The sequence below is a fragment of the Danio rerio genome, chromosome 6 (genome assembly GCF_052040795.2).
Source record: "Danio rerio strain M-AB ecotype USA chromosome 6, GRCz13ab, whole genome shotgun sequence".
Lineage (NCBI taxonomy): Eukaryota > Metazoa > Chordata > Actinopteri > Cypriniformes > Danionidae > Danio > Danio rerio.
Window position 1 is genome coordinate 24,462,246 of NC_141026.1, and position 23,373 is coordinate 24,485,618.

At 36.0% G+C, this 23,373-nt stretch overlaps 1 protein-coding gene across 2 annotated transcripts in view; it reads right to left on the reverse strand.

The window, feature by feature from the left end:
- Positions 1-5,726: 5,726 nt before the first annotated feature.
- tnrc6c2 (trinucleotide repeat containing adaptor 6C2) overlaps positions 5,727-23,373 on the reverse strand; it is a 55,990-nt gene continuing 38,343 nt past the window's right edge. Inside the window, exons 11-21 of one of the 2 annotated variants that reach the window (XM_087257138.1) lie at positions 20,881-21,000; positions 20,614-20,697; positions 18,641-18,794; positions 18,015-18,179; positions 17,356-17,544; positions 16,576-16,725; positions 16,322-16,432; positions 13,856-14,071; positions 13,622-13,695; positions 12,657-12,796; positions 5,727-11,935 (exon numbers count right to left, since the gene is read on the reverse strand). In XM_087257138.1, the coding sequence (XP_087113264.1) occupies positions 11,557-11,935; positions 12,657-12,796; positions 13,622-13,695; positions 13,856-14,071; positions 16,322-16,432; positions 16,576-16,725; positions 17,356-17,544; positions 18,015-18,179; positions 18,641-18,794; positions 20,614-20,697; positions 20,881-21,000 (1,782 nt within the window). In that variant the 3' untranslated portion in view covers positions 5,727-11,556. The remainder of the gene's footprint in view (positions 11,936-12,656; positions 12,797-13,621; positions 13,696-13,855; positions 14,072-16,321; positions 16,433-16,575; positions 16,726-17,355; positions 17,545-18,014; positions 18,180-18,640; positions 18,795-20,613; positions 20,698-20,880; positions 21,001-23,373) is intronic. The other variant, XM_087257139.1, reaches the window with a different exon arrangement.

Here is a 23,373-nt window from a genome sequence, read left to right on the forward strand (position 1 = left end):
GGCTCAAACCAGTGACCTTCTTGCTGTGAGGCGATCATGCTACCCACTGCGCCACCATAACACCCTACCAGAGAACATTTTGACCAAATGTTTTCATGAGTTTCCTCCAAATTTATCCACAACCAATTCATTTGATATATTGTTATATTCATTGATTTAGTAACTCTACTCACTGACTTAATCCGTTTTATTATGACAGTTGCCCTCAGTGGTTGCAAATAACAGTATGTGAGCACGTCAAGAATGAAAGCCTCTGCAACTCGCTGCTGTACGTTAATAAATGTGATGGTTGGGTTTAGGGTTGGAGAAGGTGTAGACCAGGGGTGTCCAAACTTGTTCCTGGAGGGCCAGTGTCTTGAAGAGTTTAGTTCCAACCCTAATCAAACACACCTGAACCAGCTAATTAAGCTCTTACTAGATATACTAGAAACCAGAGGTGGGACCAAGTCATTGTTTGGCAAGTCACAAGTAAGTCTCAATTCATTGCCCTCAAGTCCCGAGTCAAGTCCCGAGTCAAGACAGGCAAGTCCCGAGTCAAGTCCCAAGTCAAAGGCAACAAGTCTCAAGTCAAGTCCAAAGTCCTATAGTTTGATTTTCGAGTCTTTTCAAGTCTTTTTAACAGAAAAATAAAATTTAAACATATTATGTATGGCTGTAAGATCTGTATTTATTAAACAAACCTTTTTTTTTAATGAAAGAACATTGCTTAGATATATAAAGATACAAATGTAATTTTCTGAAAAAGTGCTAAACAGTGCTGCGTCTCGTCTACACAGCCTATTGCACAAGAATGAGTTCCACCAAAAAAAGAGTCCATTTTGCCTCACATCACACAGAAATTGCAGGTCTACTGCTGTCTAGTTCATTAAGTTTAGTTGTGCTATGTTATGTCTTCGGTGATCAACTTGTGATTAACTAAAACTACATAAACAACCTCAATGAGGCAGCAGTAGACCAACAACTCCTGTATGCTGCAAAGTAAAATTGAGTGAAATTGGTATTTTGTCAATTGAATCTCGTGTGTGCTAAAGAGATGGAGATGCAAATCTGTCTAGCAGCAATGTAAAATTGTGGCACATATTCTCAATGAAGTAGGCTACTTCATACAAACAATAACGTTGTTTTCTTAACATAACAATGAAGAACTTTGCTCTCTACCTTGTGTGATGTTCGTGCACCGATTTCCTTTGTGGACAAAACTGCTTGCGAGCTCTCAAATATGCGCTGCTCACGCGCAAATTTTCCTGCGCGCTCTCAGAGATTATATACAGAATTTGTGTCTTGTGTTTCCTCTTCCTTTTGTGCTTTTTGATATGATTTATATTAAGGCACTACTTATTAACAATAACCAAAATATTAAAATAGACTTACATATTGAATTTTTTATCTAATAAACCATAACATTTTGGCTGTATGTTTTATGATGAGATATTTCCAGTTTCAAACACTTAAAGACATAGAGAATAGAGGTTGGATGTAAAGAATGCATTTTGTTTTACAAACATTTATTAAACATCCAAAAGGTTCACCATACTAATCAAATAAAAAACATTTAAACAAAAATATAACCAACGCAAGCAGAAATGTAACTGTGATAAAAATAAGGAAAAACTTGATTTGGCATTATAGCCTACTGTACTATTCACTCTTAAAATAAATCTCACTATCAATCCCATTTTATCATGGCAACTAAAATAAAGTGAACTAGTCTCTGCTGTCTTCCACATTATTGATGAGATTGTGGAGGACATTTTCCATGTCATCCTCTTCATTATGAGGAAAAGCTGTTCCACAGGGCCCCTGAACACATATATTGGCATGGACAGGGTTTTGAACAGTACTATAGTAAAGTACTTTAATTAATCTCTTGGGGTAATATTATAGTTGCTATGGTAACACAGGTGTAATATAAACAAATGACCCAGTGCTGTAGTTTTTTTTACAGTATTGGGTATATTATACTACAATTCACCACACTTTACTGTAGTAAAACACTCTGTATTTCATTTTATCAGTTCACTATTCTTAATACCACAGTATGCTGAAGCATTCATTAACAACTTGTAAATAATACTAGGCTTAAACATAAGCAGTATACCTAACTCTCAAAAACACTAGTATTTATTATAGAATTTACCTTAACCTCATAGTTTTTCGTGTATTGTTACTAAATAGTTTAGCAATATATAAACCATATCAACATTCTGGAATAATCAATTTATGAGGAGGGTCTCTGGAGAGCAAAAGCAGGAAAATTATGAAGCGCCAGTGTGGACAAAACTCAAGCAAACGCAGAGAGACTGAATACGCGCGTGAGAGACCAGCAAATCAGATTGAAGTACCTGCCCACTGGTGAAAGTAATGTCAGAGCCAATCAGATTTTTCTTTCTTTTCATAAAGAATGGGGTTCGAATCCCACTTAGGCACTTGTAAACAATCATTTTAGAACATTTTGTCAAAAATCCCTACTGAAAAAACAGCTTAAACCAGCCTAGGCTGGTTGGCTGGTTTTAGAGGGGTTTTGGCCATTTCCAGGCTGGTTTCCAGCCATTTCCAGCCTGGTCTTAGCTGGTCAGGCTGGGAGATGACCAGCTAAAACCAGCTATGTCCAGCTTAAACCAGGCTGATCAAGCTGGTTTTAGCTGGATTTTGCTGGTCAGTTTCCAGCCTGACCAGCTAAGACCAGGCTGGAAATGGCTGGAAACCAGCCTGGAAATTACCAAAACCCCTCTAAAACCAGCCTGGTCGACCAGCTAAAACCAGCTTACCAGCCTAGGCTGGTTTAAGCTGGATTTTTCTGCAGGGATATTGTTATGTTTAACCATTTATTAGAGCCACAAAGTATCTAAAACTTGTTTTCATGTTTGAATAGCCAATAAATGTGCTAAATAAATTAAAATAGAAATACCCACAGTGAAACAGTTATATGAATTTAAATATTAGTTTAAATACATTCATAGTGGTTTTAAATATCTTTTAATATGTAGAGAAGTTCACATTCAACAAACTGAATAAAACAAGTCTTCGTTTTTAGTTTATTTAAAAACAATTACAAATGGAGTAATTCAACTCACAATTAAATGATCTCATTGAGTGATGGAATAATAAAGGTAAAACTTTAATTGAATGATCAAGTTAAGTGTTTTCAAATGAAATCTGTTAAAATAAAAATCCTACAAAACAGGAACAAAGACACTCATAAAAAAATGTGATTGTTAATTGTATTTTTTATTAGATGGTTGGTTTTAAGTACTTTAAAAATAGTAGATAATCCTTAAATATAGAGGGGGAAATACAGAAAAACAAACAAACAGAAATTCAACAACATATATGCATTACATTACAATCTCGCAATAAAAAATTTAATTAAAAACCAAATAGATGACTAAAATATTGCTAAGATGCATAACATCAACAATAATAAAAATACCTTTAAGGTTTTAAATACTAAATAAAATTAATAGTATTAATCCAAAATATGAAAAATGTAACACTTTACAATAAGGTTGTATTAATTAATTAAGTTTATGCATGTACTAATGTGAACAAACAATGCAGTGCAGTTCATTACAGTATTCATTATTTTATGCTTTAATTAATGGAAATAAAATGATTGGTTAATTCTTGTTAACTCACAGTGCATTAACATTAATGTTAACAAGTATACCTTTAAATTGTAATAATGCAATAGTAAATGTTAAACTATAATTAATAAAGGTTTAGAAGTATAGTTCATTATTAGTTCATGTTAGTACATAGATTAACTAAAGAAACCTTATTGCAAAATGTCACCAGAAAATAACAAAAAACTTTTTTTTTTTTTTTTACAGTTTTAAGAGCTTTAAAAATAAATTATATATCTAGTTATTATGGCATGTAATTAATGTTACTACTAATTAAATAGTTAGAAAATACTGTCAGAGGATGGGCAAAACACAAAGATAAAACATAATATGCGCATTGACACAAACACCAAGTGCAAAAACATAAATTACAGCCATGTTCATTCATAATTATATGATATAAATCACGAGAGGGTAAATTTGGTTTAAAAAAAACTGAAGTTCATTGACTTATACACAACAGTAAAACAATGCTTTTGCACAACAGTAACACATTGCGAGTAGTAAAGTCTCTTACCTTTGACAGATGTTGTAAATCCGCTGAATAAAACAAAAGGAGCAGATCGCGGATGTGTTTATTTCACTCTCTGAGTCAGAATAAAAATGGCATCTTCAAATTTCCCGCTGGTGCAAAAACACGGAAGTGCGCCACAAAGCGCTAGTGGTCGAAAGTATGCGTGCATGCTCTCTGTCACATACGCACACACACGCAGAGATAGAGCGTTCTGTGTCAACATACTTTTTATCTTTGGGCTTTTTATAGAAAGTAGCAAGTCTTTACAAGTCAATAGGCCCAAGTCCAAGTGAAAGTCCGAGTCATTTATGTTCAAGTCCAAGTCGAGTTGCAAGTCTTTTTATATTTTGTCAAGTCGAGTCTGAAGTCATCAAATTCATGACTCGAGTCTGACTCGAGTCCAAGTCACATGACTCGAGTCCACACCTCTGCTAGAAACCTCCTGCAGGTGTTTTGAAGCAAGTTGGAGCTAAACTTAGCAGGACACCAGCCTTCCAGGATCAAGTTTGGACACCCCTGCTGTAGTCATTAATAACTGTGATGGTTGGGGTAGGGCTAGATGTTAATACTATGATGGTTGGGTTAAGGTTTGGGGAAGGTGTAGACGTTAATAACGATGGCTGGGTTTAGGGTTGTGGTAAGCATAGTTGTTAATAACTGATGAAGGGGTTTAGGTGTGGAGTAGGTCTAGACAGAAATAACTGATAGGTACAGTGCCATCTTGCACCCACAATGTGGGTCTCCATAATATCAAGTTATGCTCCCTTCAGTTAATCTTTCAGTCCGCATACAGACCCTCCTCCACAGCAAGTCTCATGTAAAGGTTGCTTTTTTTTTCTCTTTACCCCACACATTTTTCTGTAGGCTATATATAATACATGAAATGGCAGCTTTATCTTTTCTACGAAAATCATTTACTTCGTTGATGCAGTTGTTGTATTGCTTTTTCATTACAATCAGCTTTATTCTTCAAATGCCAGTATAAAACCTCCAACTCTATAAAGTTGCCCCTTTTTCCTCACTGCGACATTCCATGGTGACTCGTGAATTCAGTGATCCACTGAAAATGTCTTCAGGTTTGCGAGTGGGTGTGCATTAACTCACGGTTATCTTTAAGAGGTTGATTATACTAACTGCACTCAGTTGTTTTGGAACTGAAGTTCTCACGGTAAGCTGGTTTTGGGTTAGTAACTTTTAGATTTAGTGGCTAATTAGTATTTGCACAATCACATTTGTAAACATTAGTATGATTTGCTCATCCCCTATGACAGTAGGTTGGATTTAGGAGTAGGGTTGGACGCCATCCTGCTTTTTAAAATCGTACACTTACATGTGACTGAACTCAAATGAATTTGAATCCGAATTCAAATTAATTAGCCACTAAATTCACAAAACGTAAATACGTTTCCTAGTGAGATCAGACTGAGAGTTAGGGTTTAGCAAGTGATAAATTAACCCAGCTCTCTGGAATAAACCCCTGGTACTAGCATGATGGATATAATAAAGTAAAACTCCCACAAAGGTCAGAGTTCTCTGAGGAAAAAAAAAAAAACATGCATTACATATTTCCCAATAAAACACAAACACAGTTCAAGAGAAAAGAATGCTATTTATTAATATAGGCTGAAATAATCTCCATACAACATGGAAAGACTTTTCTGTGTCCTCAACAATCACATTCTATCAAGGGTAAGGGAAAAACATTTAAAAGCTGTTGAATCTCAGTACAGTCATGTGGTTTCTATCTGAACAATAGAGCAACAGTTCACAAGATGCCATCCAACCCATCATTCCATTTAAACACAAGAATGTCACAGATTGGAATAAACCCACAGTGCTTGGTTGTTGAAGCTCACATCTTGAGACGCAGAGCATGGTGATGACACTAAAATCTGCTGATTCAAATAAAAGTTATACAAAGAAACAAGTGCATGATCCCCCTCCCCCCTCCCAGATATCCTTGTAAGAATAGCATGTCTGGACATACAGTCCTCTCAAACATGTGCATAGATTCTTAATCCTTTCACAACATCTTAACATTAGTCTAAACCTAGATGGAGTATTTTCAACCCACACTCAAAAACTAGTACGTAAATCTAGTAGAAGTTCAAGTTCTATGTGTTGATCTACAATTTTCAGGCCTTTGCATACAGGCCTCTAATGAATTTTCAAACTATAAAAAGACAAGAGAATGGAATATCAAGCATTTGACACTGGACCTCGTTGGGAAACATCAGGTAAGGTAAAAATCAAACAGTGGTAGGTCCTTCCACAACCTAACCAGTAAACAAAATTCTATTTGCATGTAAAGTGATACAAAAACATCTCATAAGTACTCTACTTTAAGAAATAAAACGCATAGGTTCTTTAATATCTAATATTTGGTAAATGTCTGCTACAGATTAAAATTCAAAACATAATTTTTTTTTTCAAATCCATAACCTTCAGTGCTTAGAGTTGATCTTTTTTGTTGTTGTTTTAAAATCTTTTTTCTGATTTGTTAATCAGTTAGTTAAATTCTCATGATAATCAACATCCTAACAATGGAACTGGAACTCTGGACCCCTAATCTTCCTGAGAAAAAATCCAAGTCTTTTGTCAGTGTGCAAGACAGAATCATTTTTTTTTTTTTTTAAAGAAAACAAAGACATCAGCATCAGTTCAACATACAACATAAACAACAGAATTCATGAGGAAAAAATAAAAAGTGACACTAAAACAACCCCAGAGTTCAGCAATAGCATACTTCATTTTCGTGTTATTAAACTGATGTCATTGTCTGTAGATTGTTTTCTTCTTTTTGCAAATTCAGACATTTGAAAAAAAAAATAAATAAAAAATTTGGATTCAAGATTTGAAAAAAAAAAAAAAAAACGAAAAAACTCTTCAGAATTGAAATGATAGGCTCTTATAGAGAGAAAAAAAGAGTTTTGATCTTTTTTTTATTTTTATTTTTTTTGATTTTTTAATTGAGCAAAAAAAAAAAAAATAACTAACTGAAATTTAAATGAAAACGTAACTGAAATGAAAACACTATGTAAATGATCACCTTTGTGGGTATTTTCCCAATAAAAACCACCATGAGAATACAATTTTACAGGTTTCATACATTAGGATGAAAAGAAGTCCTTGAGTAAACATTGACACAAAAATTGTCATGATCTCCCCTGCAATTATTTTTTTGAGTACAAGCAAGGGAAAAAGACACTCAGTGCACTCATTCACGCACACACACAAAGCAGTATAACAAACAAAATGGATTATAATTGCTGGCAGACACCCAACAACAACAACAACAATCAGCATTTAGAGAGCAAATGAACTAAAGCACTCAAACTCACGCATTCCAAATATGTCTCTTTGTTGAGAAGTTATTTGTGAAAATGTTACAAATACATTAAAAGGTGTCAGACCCAAACAAAATGCAAGAAAAAATAAATTCACATTTTACAATTGGCGTGCTTTAATTCAAGTATTGGTGGAGATATAGATTTTGATATGTTTATGATTTTTCATTCTTTGCCTAAAGAGAAACGTTGTTCAGAATGATGGGGTTCAACATAATGATTGAAGTTATCCACAAATACTGCATGGATGTCTTTAGTCCATATAACAAACACACAACCCCCTCAGTAAGACTGTTTGGTTTTGATCAATCGCTGATCACTTTCTTCTTTTAGGCAAATTCCCACCGATGACACACCCTATTGCTCGTTTTCAAATCATTTTTTACCCAGGAGTTTTAAAAGTGAAGGATTTGGAGATCTGATAGCATTTTTTCTACAAAATAAACATGATAATACAGAGAATAAAGTTAACTGTAGTCATAGTCTACCTATGCTGGTGTCACCAGAGACATCCTGTGATGTTTTCAGTCACATTGTGGTTCACTGTCAGTCAGCTGTGACTGAATTTGGAACAAGGCAGTTACATACACAGGCAACAGTGAAATGAACTGAGATGACAATTGTACAGTTCTTTTTACAAACAAACTTTTTTAAAAGGCACTCCAGCTTGCCATCAACCTTCAGGATGTGATCAGCAAACAGGAGATATCATCTGCAAGATGCGCATTTTGAAATGTTTTTTTTCTCCTTCAGTGTTTACTTGTTTTTGTTTAATATAAAAGATAATAAAATGCCATTTCATTTTTTGGTATTCAAAAAACAAAACAAAACAAAAGTACCAGGGATTACTCATTATCTGTACGCCATTAGCACACCACAACCCCCAATGCTGTTAAAAGTTCTAGCTAGTTATTCTTCTAATGACAGCAACAAGATTATCACAAATAATCAGCGTATCCTCAACCCATTTTCAAACCCAATCCCACCTCAAACACACAAGAATCATCAAAGTGCCTTCAAACAGAAGTGCTCTACAACAAAACCACACATTGGAATTTAAGATGTGAAGTCAGCAATGCCACAGTGTACCTATATATCTTTATGCATACATTGGCACGTGAGACCATGAGGGGAATTCATCACAAGCAGCAGCAGAGAGGTACAATACGCAGGTCCCATTTACTGACGACTCGCCAACAATTCCTGTTCATCAGGATTGAAAACACCCTAACTAGCCACCCTCCAAAATGTATAGCCCCATTGATAAATATTCTGTCGTGTTTCTTTCATGTACGCTTTGTAAGATTTGTACACACATAACTGAATGCGTAGACCCGCTTGAAATTGATAAATCTTCAAAACGATCAATTTTCATTAAACATAAATGGTTCATCTTGTCATGCCCTGAGATTGTAGTGAACGAGATCTATCAGATTCAGCACAATTGGTGTGCAGACCTCCCGAAATGAATTTGAACAAAATGCTTTGTGTCAGGAAACACCCTAAGTTCAACAAGGACGTCAATGGTCTTGTGTATGTAAGATAATATTACAGGAGGACTGCACAATTTTTAAACTTCCTTTCAAAGCCACAGATTGGCACAGGGCTGACATTACAAGCCCATCTTTTCTCACTTTGCATAGTCACAGCATGCCGTGTGCTGTAGTTAAAGCGCCAATGGCAGAAAGAGTCTGTCCATAGAAATACTGCTCGGACAGGGCTTTTCAAGTATGGGCAGCTTTTCTAGATAACAGGGTTGGCTTCAGTGAGGCCACACAAAAGAGTGGATGTTAGCAGCTGAGTTAGAGGTGGGATGTCCAGGGTTAGGTCACACACTCACACACACACATCAATAAAAGAGCCCCTATTCTAAATGATCTAACACTGTAACAACAAAAACTAGTTATTTTCACACGAAACATGGCCTACATCACAGCATCTTCATTTGCATCCGTGACACAGGATAAGTATACCGAGGCACCTCTTTTAAAGTGTATCCACATGCGCTGCAGGCAGTTAAAGAACGCTGAATGAAGACCAACAGAATGTGTGGAGAAAAAAAAAGTCATAATATACAACACTGGCGATTCCATTCAGTCTTAAATTCCAGCAAAACCACAAGAGGGATGGAGTGGGTTAGGTTGCATGAGAGCCGTCATCCCAGATGGAACGAGGGAAATTTGAAGATCTGTACCTAAGTTACTACTGCAAACATCACATCATCGTCCGTCCATATCATCATCACATCATAATGTCCTTTCCTTCATTCCACAGAGGAATCTGCTACTGAGAATCAAATATCCTCCATCAGTTTCCACACTGAGGCACTGACAGCCTCTTTTTCAAATCCAATCCAACTGAAGTGCCTCCTCAGGACAGAATAAAGTCTTTTGACTGTATCAAAGCAACAACGACATTCACTTTGGGTAGAGTGAGAAGAGAAAATATACAGACACAAAAAACATACATTGCAAGTTTCAACTGATTGTAGTTTTTGTTCGTCCCTTAATTCGGAATAGTCTGAAAAGTTTATTGATCAGAGATGGACGACAAACAAATGAGCCGTTTGAATACCAGTAAGGTGTATATATAAAAAAGGTAACAGTTAAAAGTTGCCTTAAGATTTTTTTTTGTTTCTTTTCATTTTTTTTTAACAATACGCTCCATCAACTGATTTATTGGCTTTCAGAAGGAGCACTGCTCTTGTAATAAGTGCTTTGCTAATACCTCTTAAAGAAGTGACTTATAAAATGTACATGTCTTTTATGTTTGTACCAAACGCAAGAATCTCTTATTCTGTACTGCATTAAGAGAAACGCATTGTATTTGGTATTGTGCCTGACTTCCGAGCCATGTGTCTCCCGCTCTGGATTCCATTTCTGTTTGGTGAAGAGATGTGGCTGGGAGACTGTGGCATCCCACACATGCCAAGTGGTAAACCGCATGGAGTGATGACAAACACAGTTAACAGTTCCTCCTTTCCACAAATATACTAGTGAACAGCCAGAAAGGCAGACAAACAGTTCAAGGCAAGGCGGAAAAATGAGTCTAAAGATTCAATTCTGCTATAGTCTTCAGCAAAAACAAGAAAAAAAACAGTTTCAGTAAGCTTCAGTGTGGACGGAAGAAAGCGTCTCTGGCTTCTATTGCACAATGCATCAGAATGAATTCTCTGTTGCATCTCATTAAAAATGGCTGACCACATAGTAACTGAATAGCGTTTGATTGATTCAGCACTGAAGTCGTTTAGGTATCATTAAAAAGCATCCACTGAGTGTTTTTAACAGTGGTAAAGTACTCACACACAGATGCTTGGTCAAGTTCCAGCAGACACAATGACATTCATTCATCTAAATCGAAGCTTAACATTCAGCTTATTTAACCATACACATATTAAACGAAAAAAAAAAAAAAAAAAGAGTGTGAGTAAAACGCAACAGAGCAGTGCAGCTCCCTTTTAATTACGAACAGAATTAAAGACGAAACGTATCATTGGTGATTAGTCATGCTGACAGGCCACTGCTCATTAGCTCTGGCCTATTCGCTGGCTCAGAAACAGAACTGTGCAACTTAGGAAATTGGTTGATGTTGTTGTTCTTATAAAATAAAACTTTAGGAGGTCATGGAGAGAGAGCACTTACGGCTAAATAGTTGTGAAAAAGTGATGCAGATTTTCAAACCAAAAAGTACAAGGATCATTCCAATCATCAGAAGAGTGTCATTATAGGGAAAGGTGTCATGAGGTCTCACTGTGCCTGGGTCGTTTTCAGATGGCTGCCACTTTGGTGGCTTCTCCTGAACAACAGTTTTGAACAAAAACAATCTTTGGAAACAAAAAAAGCATCAAAAAGCTCTGCTTCTATTGATTTATGTTTGTCAACGTCTTTGAATACGAAGATCCACGAACACACCAAATAGTCTGACGTAAAAAAACAGCAGTTGGAGGTTTGCAGCTGTCTCCCCTTCAACCTCTGGTAGAGTTCGACAAAAAGTGATTATCGCCACATTGATTTGCTTGAGATTTGATCCGTTGGGTCTTTTGACTTTGTTGGTTTATGATGTCTGATGCATCCTACATGCTCTCTCCACTCAGCAGGTCTCCTGGGAGCAGAGTATTTATTGGGATGGGGCTGCCGATTACCCTGGCATCGTCTCCGTTTGGGGGAGCCCATAAACTGGAGTACTGTGGCACACCACCCCAGAGCATGTCGCCTCCATTTCCGCTGCTGCTGTTCCCAGCACTGCAGACTGTCTTGGTGCCTCCTCCTCCGCTCCAGAGGCCTGTGGGGTGGCTAGCAGTAGGGTTGCCCAGTCGGGGTTGACTGGAGCCTGGTGCTGGGCTGGCCTGCCAGCTAGTGGTGGGGGTAAGGGACTGGCCCTGTGCAAAGAAGCGGTTCACATCCTCCTCGCTGGCAAACTCTGCCAGGATAGTAGTGTTACCCAACACACACCTGTAGTTGCAAACGAAAAAAGGGGGAGCATTAAATAGCATTATATACAGCATTAAATATACAGTTGAAGTCAGAATTATTAGCCCCCTTCGAATTTTTTTCTTCTTTTTTAAATATTTTCCAAATGATGTTTAACAGAGCAAGGAAATTTTCACAGTATGTCTGATAATATTTTTTCTTCTGGAGAAAGTCTCATTTGTTTTATTTCGGCTAGAATAAAAGCAGTTATTCATTTTTTAAACTACATTTTAGGGACAGAATTATTAGCCCCTTTAAGCTATATTTCTTTTCGATAATCTACAAAACAAACCACTGTTATACAATAACTTGCCTAATTACCCTAACCTGCCTATTTAACCTAGTTAAGCCTTTAAATGTCACTTTAAGCTGTATAGAAGTGTCTTGAAAAATATCTAGTAAAATATTATTTACAGTCATCATGGTAAAGATAAAATAAATAAGTTATTAGAAATGAGTTATTAAAACTAATATGTTTAGAAATGTGTTGAAAAAAATCTTCTCTCCATTAAACAGAAATTGGGGGAAAAAATAAACAAGCAGTCAAATAATTTAGGGGAGCTAATAATTCTGACTTCAACTGTATTTGGGTAATACACATTTTTGTTGAGATTTCTGATTTTAAAAACAGAACCAAATCTGATCTGGAACATTCTCTGAAAGTAGTCAGAGAATTATGAAGTAGAAAAGCTTGAGCTCTTACATGTGCAGGGATTTCTGGGCTTTGGCAGCCTCCTCCTTGGAGCTGTAACGTACAACAGCATTTCCCTGTGTCAGGTTCAGATGGAAGGTAATGAGAGGGCCGTGCTGCATGCACAGAGTCCGCAGAGTGGAGCCATCAATCTGTGTGCAACAAAGAGATATTATTACATTTGTCCGGGGGTTTCTCAAACACACCATATTCTACATAAAAAACAAAAAAACTTTGTGACTGTCAGTGTTGTTTTCGTGATTTTATTTTCAAGCAAAAATACATTTAAAGGCTGGAATATACTACTGTGCACTGGCCAAAAGTGTAAATGAACTGCATTTCCAAATTTAAACTGGACATTTAAACAATTTTTAACAAGTTGTTCCAAACACCACTAAGTAGGTGGGAGAGGCGGCTTAATTAATGAATACAGTGGGTGTCTTAAAATCAGTGCAAATTTAAAATGCGATATTCTCTGACTGGTTGGTCATAGTTTTAAAAGAAAAGTTTGAAGAAACCAAAAACAGCAGAAGCACAGTCTGCAAACTCAATGTCTTCAGACTGCAAAGTATAAAAAAATCTAGAACTTTTTAACTGAAACAGCAAAAATGTCAAATGATAAAAAGAATTCCCTGACTACAGCTAAGCACCACCTCTTACGCACTGACAACATTCTCACAGTAGGCCTGTTCAATGGCTTCTTCTGATTGGAGCAATGTTTAGAAGTTGACAGACAAAAGTGAAAACTTTTTTCCATTTGACACACTGTCTTAAGGTTTGTTTAGTGCAAGAAAGCAACAGCAAAACAACATACATGTATACAGTACAGTTTTAATGATTTTAGAATTTCTAATATGCTAAAACAAAAATAGACACTTATTACCTAATAAGTGACAAAACAGCCTCATGTAAAATCTAAATAAATAACACTGCTGTTATTGTTTTTTTAAGGATTTAAATGGATCTGCTTTAGGCACCTGAGGAGTGAGGTTTCTCAGCACCAACCAGCTGCTTCCTCTGTTTGGACTGTCAGAGCTCCAAGTTCCCCCTTCTAAAACAAAAAGGATACAGGCAAGTCAGAATTATTTTTGTTAAATTCTTGACTTCTGCCCATTTGGAGTACTAAACTTAACATTAAACTGCACAGAGAATAAATGGTCCGTGTTATTGGTTTTACTTCTTTGATCCACTATGATGGATAGAGAATTTACCTGAGGAGTAAGAGTTGTTCCAGCCTTGGCTGAGGCCAAGAGAATTTCCTCCCCAGGTGGAGGAGGGCTTGGTGTTGGTCAGTCCTGGAGGAGGGCGAGAAGGAGCACTGGAGTTTCGAGTCCCTGGGGAAACCTTCCATAACTCTTGAGATAAAGAGGCCTGTGTGTGGGAGATGGGTCCAGGGGACCAGGTAGACTTCATTTCCAAGAGTTTACCTTGAAAGTTGGAGAAGAGGAAGAAACAGGGTGACAAATTAATATCAGCAGCAGGTGTTTTTTTTAATAACACTATTATGTGTTCTGAGATTTTAGATTTGCTGCAGACTCTATTTTAGTTTGAAAACTCCCAGGCTATATTTTAGTGTAGATGGAATCAAAACACAGACTTTTAAAAATGAAAGTGTGGCTTTCCTCATTGCTAGTTTATTGGGTCTTCTGTGCATCCTGCTCAGATTCCTCATACTCCTCTCATTTGACTATTAAGCTGATTTAATTTTTTGTTTTTGTTTTTGTGACACACAGTGAAGTTCAAAGAAACTATGAGCCCAAGATGGAATCATCTATGATTTTTTTTTTTTTAAGTGCCCCTATTATGAATTTTTGTTGAAGTCTGAATGAAACACTGCCAACCCAATTGTTGTGAGCACAGACCTGGAAAAACATGAACCCTCCACCCTCAAACACTGAAGCAAATTTTGCAAAGATGATGTGCTTTAAAACAATGAGGTAAAATCTTTGGTAACACTTTACTTTGATGGTCCATTTTACTATTAGTAGACTATCTGTTGATACTGATACTGACTATAAGAAACTTTGCAAGTACATGTCAACTTACACTAACCGTAACCCTAACCTAACAGTCTACTTATAACCTAATGAGAATTAGTTGGCGTGTAGATGCAATGTAACTTAAATTCAACAAATGGACCATCAAAATAAAGTGCAACCAAATCTTTTTTTTGTCTAAAGTGGAGGCTGTGAGGAATCAACAGTTAAAGTTCATTTTTACAACAATACAGTGGAATAATGCTCCTCGCGGTTTTAAAGTGTGTCCCGAGCACCTGAAGATGAATAAAATCAACTCTGAGCTAAAAAGTGCCCAACATCTTTTACTTTCCATTTTTCAATCTGTGGTTGCCTAAAAATCATACTTAATGCACCTAAAAGTGGATCCGCTGTGAATCACTCATTTTGAAAATAAATAAATCACTTTAGCCTAAGTGATTACAATTGTCCTTTATTTTATTACCATGTAACATGAAATCGCCTACCACTTACTAAGTACTACATTTGAATTTACTACACGACCATTAGAAAAGTATGATTATATAGTATGAATGGAACTCGGACGTACTACATCTGCCATTTGTCCCATGACCCATCGACATCAGTTATAGACGCTTCACCTTGACTCATGAATTCTCTCGCGTGGCATCATGGGACACCATCATATGCGAACTTCATAATCTCGCTGGTAGTAGGAGGTCGTCATGGTATTTTTAGCCCACTGTTTTTTTAAATTCTATGAATCTTGACATACTACTCGGCTTACATACTGTTTTTAGTGTACTATATAGTTTTTAGCATTCTTTGCGTACCATATATCGTAGTATGGAAGTATGTGATTTCAGACGTGGAAACTAGTTGGGCTGTATTGCTCAAACTTCAATGGTAAAACTGATAAATCCAAAAAAATTGTGATATGATATGATATTTTGGCCTTATCCCTACTTTAAGTGTTAACAAGTCTGCTGTATTGTACTTAAAGAATAGCACTGACAAACTTACAGAGAAAACTGAAGTACAACTGCAATGTTTAAATCGATATACTTGTGATAAAAGTTTGAAAAATTTTCTGTAAGAACCCACTTATGTTTAACGAGGCCCACTAAAATTAATAATAATAATAATAATAAAAATCAATAAACCAAAAAATTCAAAAAGCAGCATCACCATTATTATGAATTTGATAAAAACAGGATTCTACTAAATCAATTGTTTAATATAAGATAATTATAAATATTTTAACAATGTTCATAACTGATCGCAATTTAACTGTAACACATATCACTATAAGCAAGCAAACGAAAGCTTTTTTTAGAATAGTCATTAAATGTAGTAAATGTCTGCTTAGGTATGTTCAAACCACCTACCACCCACCTGTCCTATCAATCAACAATAAAACATTCACTCTTAATCACCTTCCGCTTTAGAATGAATCTCAGACTGACACAAAATCTGTATTAATACAATATCTTGGATCAGTTTCAATAAGTAAAAAAGAGTAAGATTAATGTCTCTGGCAATGATGAACATAAAACAAGTAGAAGAGAGCAAGGGAAATATAGGTATTAGGAGATCACATTCTAAGACTTGGTAAGGTGCCAAAATATGAGGAACAGGACCAAGCAAGGGTAAGTAGGTTTAGGGAGTGGGTCATGGGCTGGTCCGGGATTACGAATGTACCTGGATTATCAGCATCCCTCTCATTCTGAGAGAAAAGAGCCAGTGAGTTAAATGCACTGTCTGACCAATCATTCGAAGAAGACAGAGTCCCACTCTGAGATGGGGATGAGGCTATTATGAGCATATGTCCCAAGTGGACAGCAAAAGAGGAAGAAAACAGTAAAATATGTTTACTGTGTAATGCTCCTTAACAATTTATTTAAAAGTTTAACCGTCATTTTCCCTGTTATAAATGATCCTAAGCTATCCCTCACCTCCAGTCCTGTCACGTAACAGGTAGCGATTCACATCCTGTATGTTAGTGTTAATGGTGGGGCCATTTGGAACGCTTCCAGGGGTCATGTTAGGATCATTCTCAGGATCAATGTTCTGCAGACCTTTCCACGGCACTCCAGGGCAGAACTCTGTGAAAAATAGAAGCACAAAATGTATTTTTACTGCATCTAGTACACGTACATTTAAAGTCAGAATTATTAGCCCCCCTTTGATTTTTCTTTCTTTTTTTAAATATTTCTCAACAATGTTTAACAGAGCAAGGGAATTTTCTCAGTATGTCTGATAATGTTTTTTCGTCTGGAGAAAGTCTTATTTGTTGTATTTCGGCTAGAATAAAAGCAGTTTTAAACTTTTTAAAAACCATTTTAAGGACAAAATTATTAGGCTAGTCTTTAGGCTAATTTTTTTTTTTTTCGATAGTCTACAGAACAAACCATCCTTGTACAATAACTTGCCTAATTACCCTAACCTGCCTAGTTAACCCAATTAACCTAGTTAAGCCTTTAAATGTCACTTTAAGCTGTATAGAAGTGTCCAGAAAATATCTAGTAAAATATTATTTACTGTCATCATGGCAAAGACAAAATAAATCAGTAATTAGAAATGAGTTTTTAAAACTATTATATTTAGAAATGTGTTGAGAAAATCTTTTCTGTTAACAGAAATTGGGGGAAAAAATAAACGGGGGCTATTAATTCTGTCTTCAACTGTATACTTTGAAGATTTATTTTCCCGATTAATATTATGGCAAAGCTCACCTGGAGGCCAGCTAATATTGGAGCCACTTGCAATTTTCTCATTGGGACTTTTGCCCTGTGTCCAGCTCTCCGGAGACACCAATGTGTTGCTGGGTGATTCAGAGCTTGACATCATATTGTATGGGCTGAAGGAATCTTCCATAGAGCTCTTCCCAGCAGGCACATGGGACTGAGCAGCAGATATTGAACCTGGAAGATAAATATAGAAGTATTATAGAGGCCAAATAAACCAGACTCAGATACATGCTAAATAACTGAACTGCCATTTCTGTAATCAAAGATAAAAAAAAACTGAAGATTACAAGATCAAGCTTTAGCCCTGCGATGAACTTGCTCTAGTGAACTGCTGTGGTTTAGCTAGAAATACTGTTTAGGCATAATTTTTAAAAAGGCCCTCTGATTCAAAGCAAAAAATAGCTCTGGAATGCCTGCAAGCACTTCACTTGAGAGGGAGTTAAGTCTGTCTCAGAGACAGAAATTGTGACCCCGTGAGTTTGTTATATTGTTCTTTTCTTGGAGTGGAATGTTTGTTGAAGTATACGACTTTAACAGTGTGTTAGACATACGGGTTATCAGATCAGACTTTATAAACTATAGACAAAACGTTTCCTACAGTGAGAGCACAAGATCAAGTCTATACTATAAAAAAAAATGAATACCGTGTTTACTGAGGTTTGCCTCCATGTGCTGAGTGCTTGCTGTTAGAGAATCTATGGAGTTAGGGTGAGTCCACTGTGAGAGTCTGGACTGAGGCTGAGGAGGGTCTTTCAGAGAGAGACTTCCCACCTCCATACAGTTTACATTCATGTTCGGGTTCAAACCAGCTACAGGGAGAAGCAGAGATTAATGCACAATCACATACACATATTAGTAATTCCCTTTGATCAATGATTTGCCCTATGAATAATAATATTGAACTGACAGCACTACTACATTACAGATTGAGCTATTAGCATAAAGATGCTTTTACAACAAACAATATACAAAAAAGTTTAAACTTTGAGAACGTTACTCTTGTTGTAATTTATTTACATTATCAGTTACTGAATTATACGGTAAAGTTACTATCAAGAATAAAACACTTTGATGTTTTGATAGCTTCCAGGTATGTAAATTACTGTTATTAAACATAAGTGGACACTGTGAAATGCAATGTCAAGCATACAGTAGTATGCAGAGGTCCATAATGTCTAACAGAGTGTAAATGATCTAAAATAATTTGTAGAAGACTGCAGCTCTTTAGTCTAAACATCTGAAAAGGAGAAGCCTGAAGTCAGAGAATGACCTGTGAAGCTGTCCTGGCTTGCCTTGCCAAGGTTTTGGTGCAGGCCTGTGTGAGAGGATGGTGGAGGCTGCTGCTGTTTCATGAGCAGGGCCTGGGCCAGCTGACGCTGATGCTGCTGGATCTGCTGCTGCATGTTTGTGATTGTACGTGCAACCTGCGTGAGAAAATAAGTTTCATAATATATATAGATAAGTAAGGTAATATTATTCATTATAATTATTCAAAGATAATTACAGAATATTAAAAAAAAAAAAATTGCTATATTTCGTTTTCTGCGATTTCTATTGCAATATGAATATAATTTCACAAGATGAATTAAGTAACTCTATTTGTGAAGAATTCATAGTTGCACTTTGAGTGAGATGATTTGTAGATTAATGATTTTTATATATAAAAACCAATAGAACAAACATAAAAACAACCACAGCACTTCATGGTTTTTAGTGGAGCTTTACAGAATTGAGTTACAGAAACTCAATACTCAAATGTACAATAAGTTCACAGAGGCTTCATTGTAAAGTTCTTTATTGATTATAAAATATTGCTTCTTACCTATAAAGCTTTAAATAATCTAGCTCCTGTTTATCTAACCAACCTTCTATCTCGCTACAATCCAACCCGCTCTTTAAGATCTCAAAACTCAGGGCTTTTGGTAGTACGTAGGATAGCAAAGTTGAGTAAAGGAGGTCGAGCCTTTTCATATGGCTTCTAAACTCTGGAATAGGCTTCCTGATAATGTCCGAAGCTCAGAAATACTCTTTCAGTTCAAAACTGGATCAAAGATCTTTTTAGAAAAGCATACACACAATGCATCTCATAACAGTATGACGCATGAGTATGCTCCACACAGGTGAGCTGGCTTGACAAACCTCCTGTCTTAATACACCAGCCATTGTGTTAGAAACTCTCATATGTTTGTGTAAATAATTATCATTTTCATTTATAACACTCCATTTTTGCATCTTGTTTAAATACACTATCAACAGAAGCTACACTAATTATCTTCTTTATTCTCTATTTCCACCTGGGGATACTCATCCCGAGGCCCCTAGAAACTATGCAGCACCATAGATGTGATCCAAGACCTGTAAAGAGATGATCCCGAGGTTTCCATAATCCTGGACCATTCCGTATCACGAGCTGATGCTGTGGTGGTCATGAAGGAATGGAGTGCATGAGACTGATTGCTGAAAGACCACAGTACTAATGAGTCCCCGCATTGATCCTGTGGGCCAGCCTAACCTCCCGATAGACGTTCAGCTTTTCCAGCCTCTGGCGCCTAGACTGCAGCTCCACACAGAAAGTTTGGCCAGAAGAATAATGGTCGTGCCCAACAGAGCCTGGTTTCTCTCAAAAAAAATTTTTTCCTTCACTTCATCAGTTGATGGAAGTTTTTTCCTCGCCACTGTCTTGATTTGATCAGAACTTGTGGAGCTGTGCTTCGGTAGAGTTGCTCTTCAGTGTTTGAACTTTCAGCAGTGAAATTTAAACCACACTGAACTAAACTAAACTGAACTGAACTTCAACTCTGAAATCTGGACTTGACTAGAACTATGTTAAGCTGCTTCGACACAATCTACATTGTAAAAAGTGCTATTTAAATAAACATGAATTGAACTGAATTCATTGTATAAATAAACAACTATTCTTTGTTAATGTGGCAAACTTCAGAATTTCTTGTGCCACGATGATTCACTTGAAATCTTACAACCACAGGCCTTAAAAACATAAAGTTAAACAAATCCTTCACACTATTATATTAGGGTTAAACTGTTCAGTGATTCCATAAATCACTGCACTGCACTTTTCTAATTGGTGTTTCGTATTTCTTAGAATCCCAACTTGATTATGCAGATCCAGCCATGTGACCATAGCAGATTCCCACATTGTGAGATATTGTGCAGCCCTAATTGTAACCTTGTAAATATCCGTTGTTTTTCAGGGCTAGTAAATCGAGTGTGTGCATGCCATACCTGCTGCTCTTGTTGCTTGATGGGACCAGAGACATTACGCTGAGCCTGCATCATTTGCTGCTGAATCTGCAAATGCTGATACGCCTGACACAAAAAGAAAAACACTCAAGGTGAGAAAGAAAAGAACATAAAGAGAATTATAGAGAAAAAGAATCAATTAGTGAATGGGGATCGAAAACACTGGCACCACACTGCAGACAGGCCAGTGGGTAGATGTCATCTGCTGGCATTCATGTGGAGAGCACAAGAGAGATCTGTGTGACTCACCACTTGCAGTTGTTGTAGTTGGTACAGCAGGGTCATTTGTTGAGGATTTATTGGTGAGGTTAAAAGTGCAGGATTCAGACCGATGTTTTTTGCCGCAAACTGTAAGAGCTGTGCTTGAACCTACCAGAAAAACACACACATATGGAATGTAAACCAAAATGCATATTAACAATAGAGCAGTGAACTGCATGGACACAGTGATTTGTGATAAACCTGAGGATCAACATTGGCATATTATGATCATTTTCCAGTTTCAGTGAAAGCAAGAAAACCAGACATTTTGGTCAATGTCAATTGAGCTTTTTTAATGATCTACAGTGCTGCTCAGGGCGAAGCAGTGGCACAGTAGGTAGTGCTGTCGCCTCACAGCAAGAAGGTCGCTGAGTTGCTGGTTCGATCCTCGGCTCAGTTGGCGTTTATGTGTGGAGTTTGCATGTTCTCCCTGAGTTTGCGGGGGTTTCCTCCGGCTGCTCTGGTTTCCCCAACAGTCCAAAGACATGTGGTTCAGGTGAATTGGGTAGGCTAAATTGTCCGTGGTGTATGAGTGTGTGTGTGAATGTGTGTGTGGATGTTTCCCAGAGATGGGTTGCATCTGGAAGGGCATCCGCTGCGTAAAAATGTGCTGGATAAGTTGGTGGTTCATTCCGCTGTGGCGACCCCGGATTAATAAAAGGACTAAGATGACAAGAAAATGAATGAATGAATGAGTGCAGCTCAGCATTAATGAGTACACCCAATTTTGTAAATGAATATTTTGATCCATTTCTCAGTGAATATAGGTAATATAACTTGGTGCATTTAAAAAAATTAAACATATATATTATAAAAACTAATATTTAAGTCACAGAACATCTTAAGAAATAGAAAGATTCATGCAAATATTGCCAAAAAAAAAACAAACTACAAAACTTCAACAAAATTGTAAATATATTTAGTTTTTCTTGATTTTTGTTCCTTTTAAAATCTTTATTGAATATTTTTCCTTAACGGATACATTTTGGCTACCTATTTTTGGACCGTTATCGTAAGTTATATTAAATTAGCTCCAGATTTGGCTTCATTACGGGGTAATCTAATGTATATGCACAAATATAATATTGTAAAACACTCTATTGAAAATATTAGAAAAAAAAAAAGAGATATGTGAGGGATGTACTCGTATACGATAAGCACCATACAAAAAATATATATATAATTCCTGGCAATCCCTCTGAATACGACCAAAAAGTTTTAAACCAACAAAAAAAAAACATCAGCAGAACAGCACATTATTAGACCGTTCCTAAAAAAACTGGTCAATGTTAAGTGAGATTAAGGATTCAAAATTGTCAACAAAGTAGATACCAAACAAAATCAAGTCTTGATAATTCTCAAAACATTCCTTTTTTATAAAACAATTCATTCAAACAAATTGGTTGAATACATTGCTCAGTGGCTCATTCAATAAGCAGGGATATATAAGTGGTCATATTTAAAAATTTCATCTACAGGGTTTCTATAGGTTTCAATGTCAAATTTAAGAATTTTTAAGAGCAGAATGAATGAAATTTCAGACTTACACAAGGCTAAAAGCTAAATAATTTTTTTAATAGCCAAGTTAAAACCTTAAAAAACATAAAAACTAATGCTATTGTAAGGAAGATAATTAAACCATATTAATAAGTAAATAGTGTAAATAAATAAACTTTTCTTATTTTTTCATCTTAAACTTCTATTTAAATAACTTGTTATGGATTTGATGGGTGTTAACCCAATTGGGTATAGCTTTACATGGACATAGGACAATTAAGACCTGTTTAAAATGATTAAAGACCTATAACACAATTTTTCAGTGGATTTAAGACTTTTTATGGCCTAAAATTGATTAAAATTAAAAAGACATTTTAAGACTTTTTAACAGCCTGCAAATACCCTGATCTTAGGGCTTCATGATAACAAAAATGATAATAATGATTATTTTGCTCAAAATGTTATTCACGATTAATAATGATGATTATTGCTTTGGCTAACTTTTATTATACATGTATATATAATATAATATATTATATTTTGAGTAAATATGAACATACAATGTTCTTTTAACAGTTCTGATATGTTTAATCTTTTCTTTTGTAAAATTCTTGTTAGATTAAAAAAAACAAACTTTTTTAGATATTTTCCAAATGATGTTTAACAGATATATATACAGAACAAACTATCGTTATACAATAACTTTTCTAATTACCCTAACCTGCGTAGTTAACCTAATCAAGCTATTTAAGTCTTTAAATGCCACTTTAAGCTTTATAGTACTGTCTTGAAAAATATTATTTACTGTCATCATGGTAAAGATAAAATAAATCAGTTTTTAGAAATGACTTATTAAAACTATTTTGTTTAAAAATGTGTCAAAAAATCTCTCCGTTAAACAGTAATTGGGGAAAAAATAAACAAGGGGGCTAATAATTCTGACTTCAACTGTAAATTTGTATACATTCAACATTTGTAAATAAT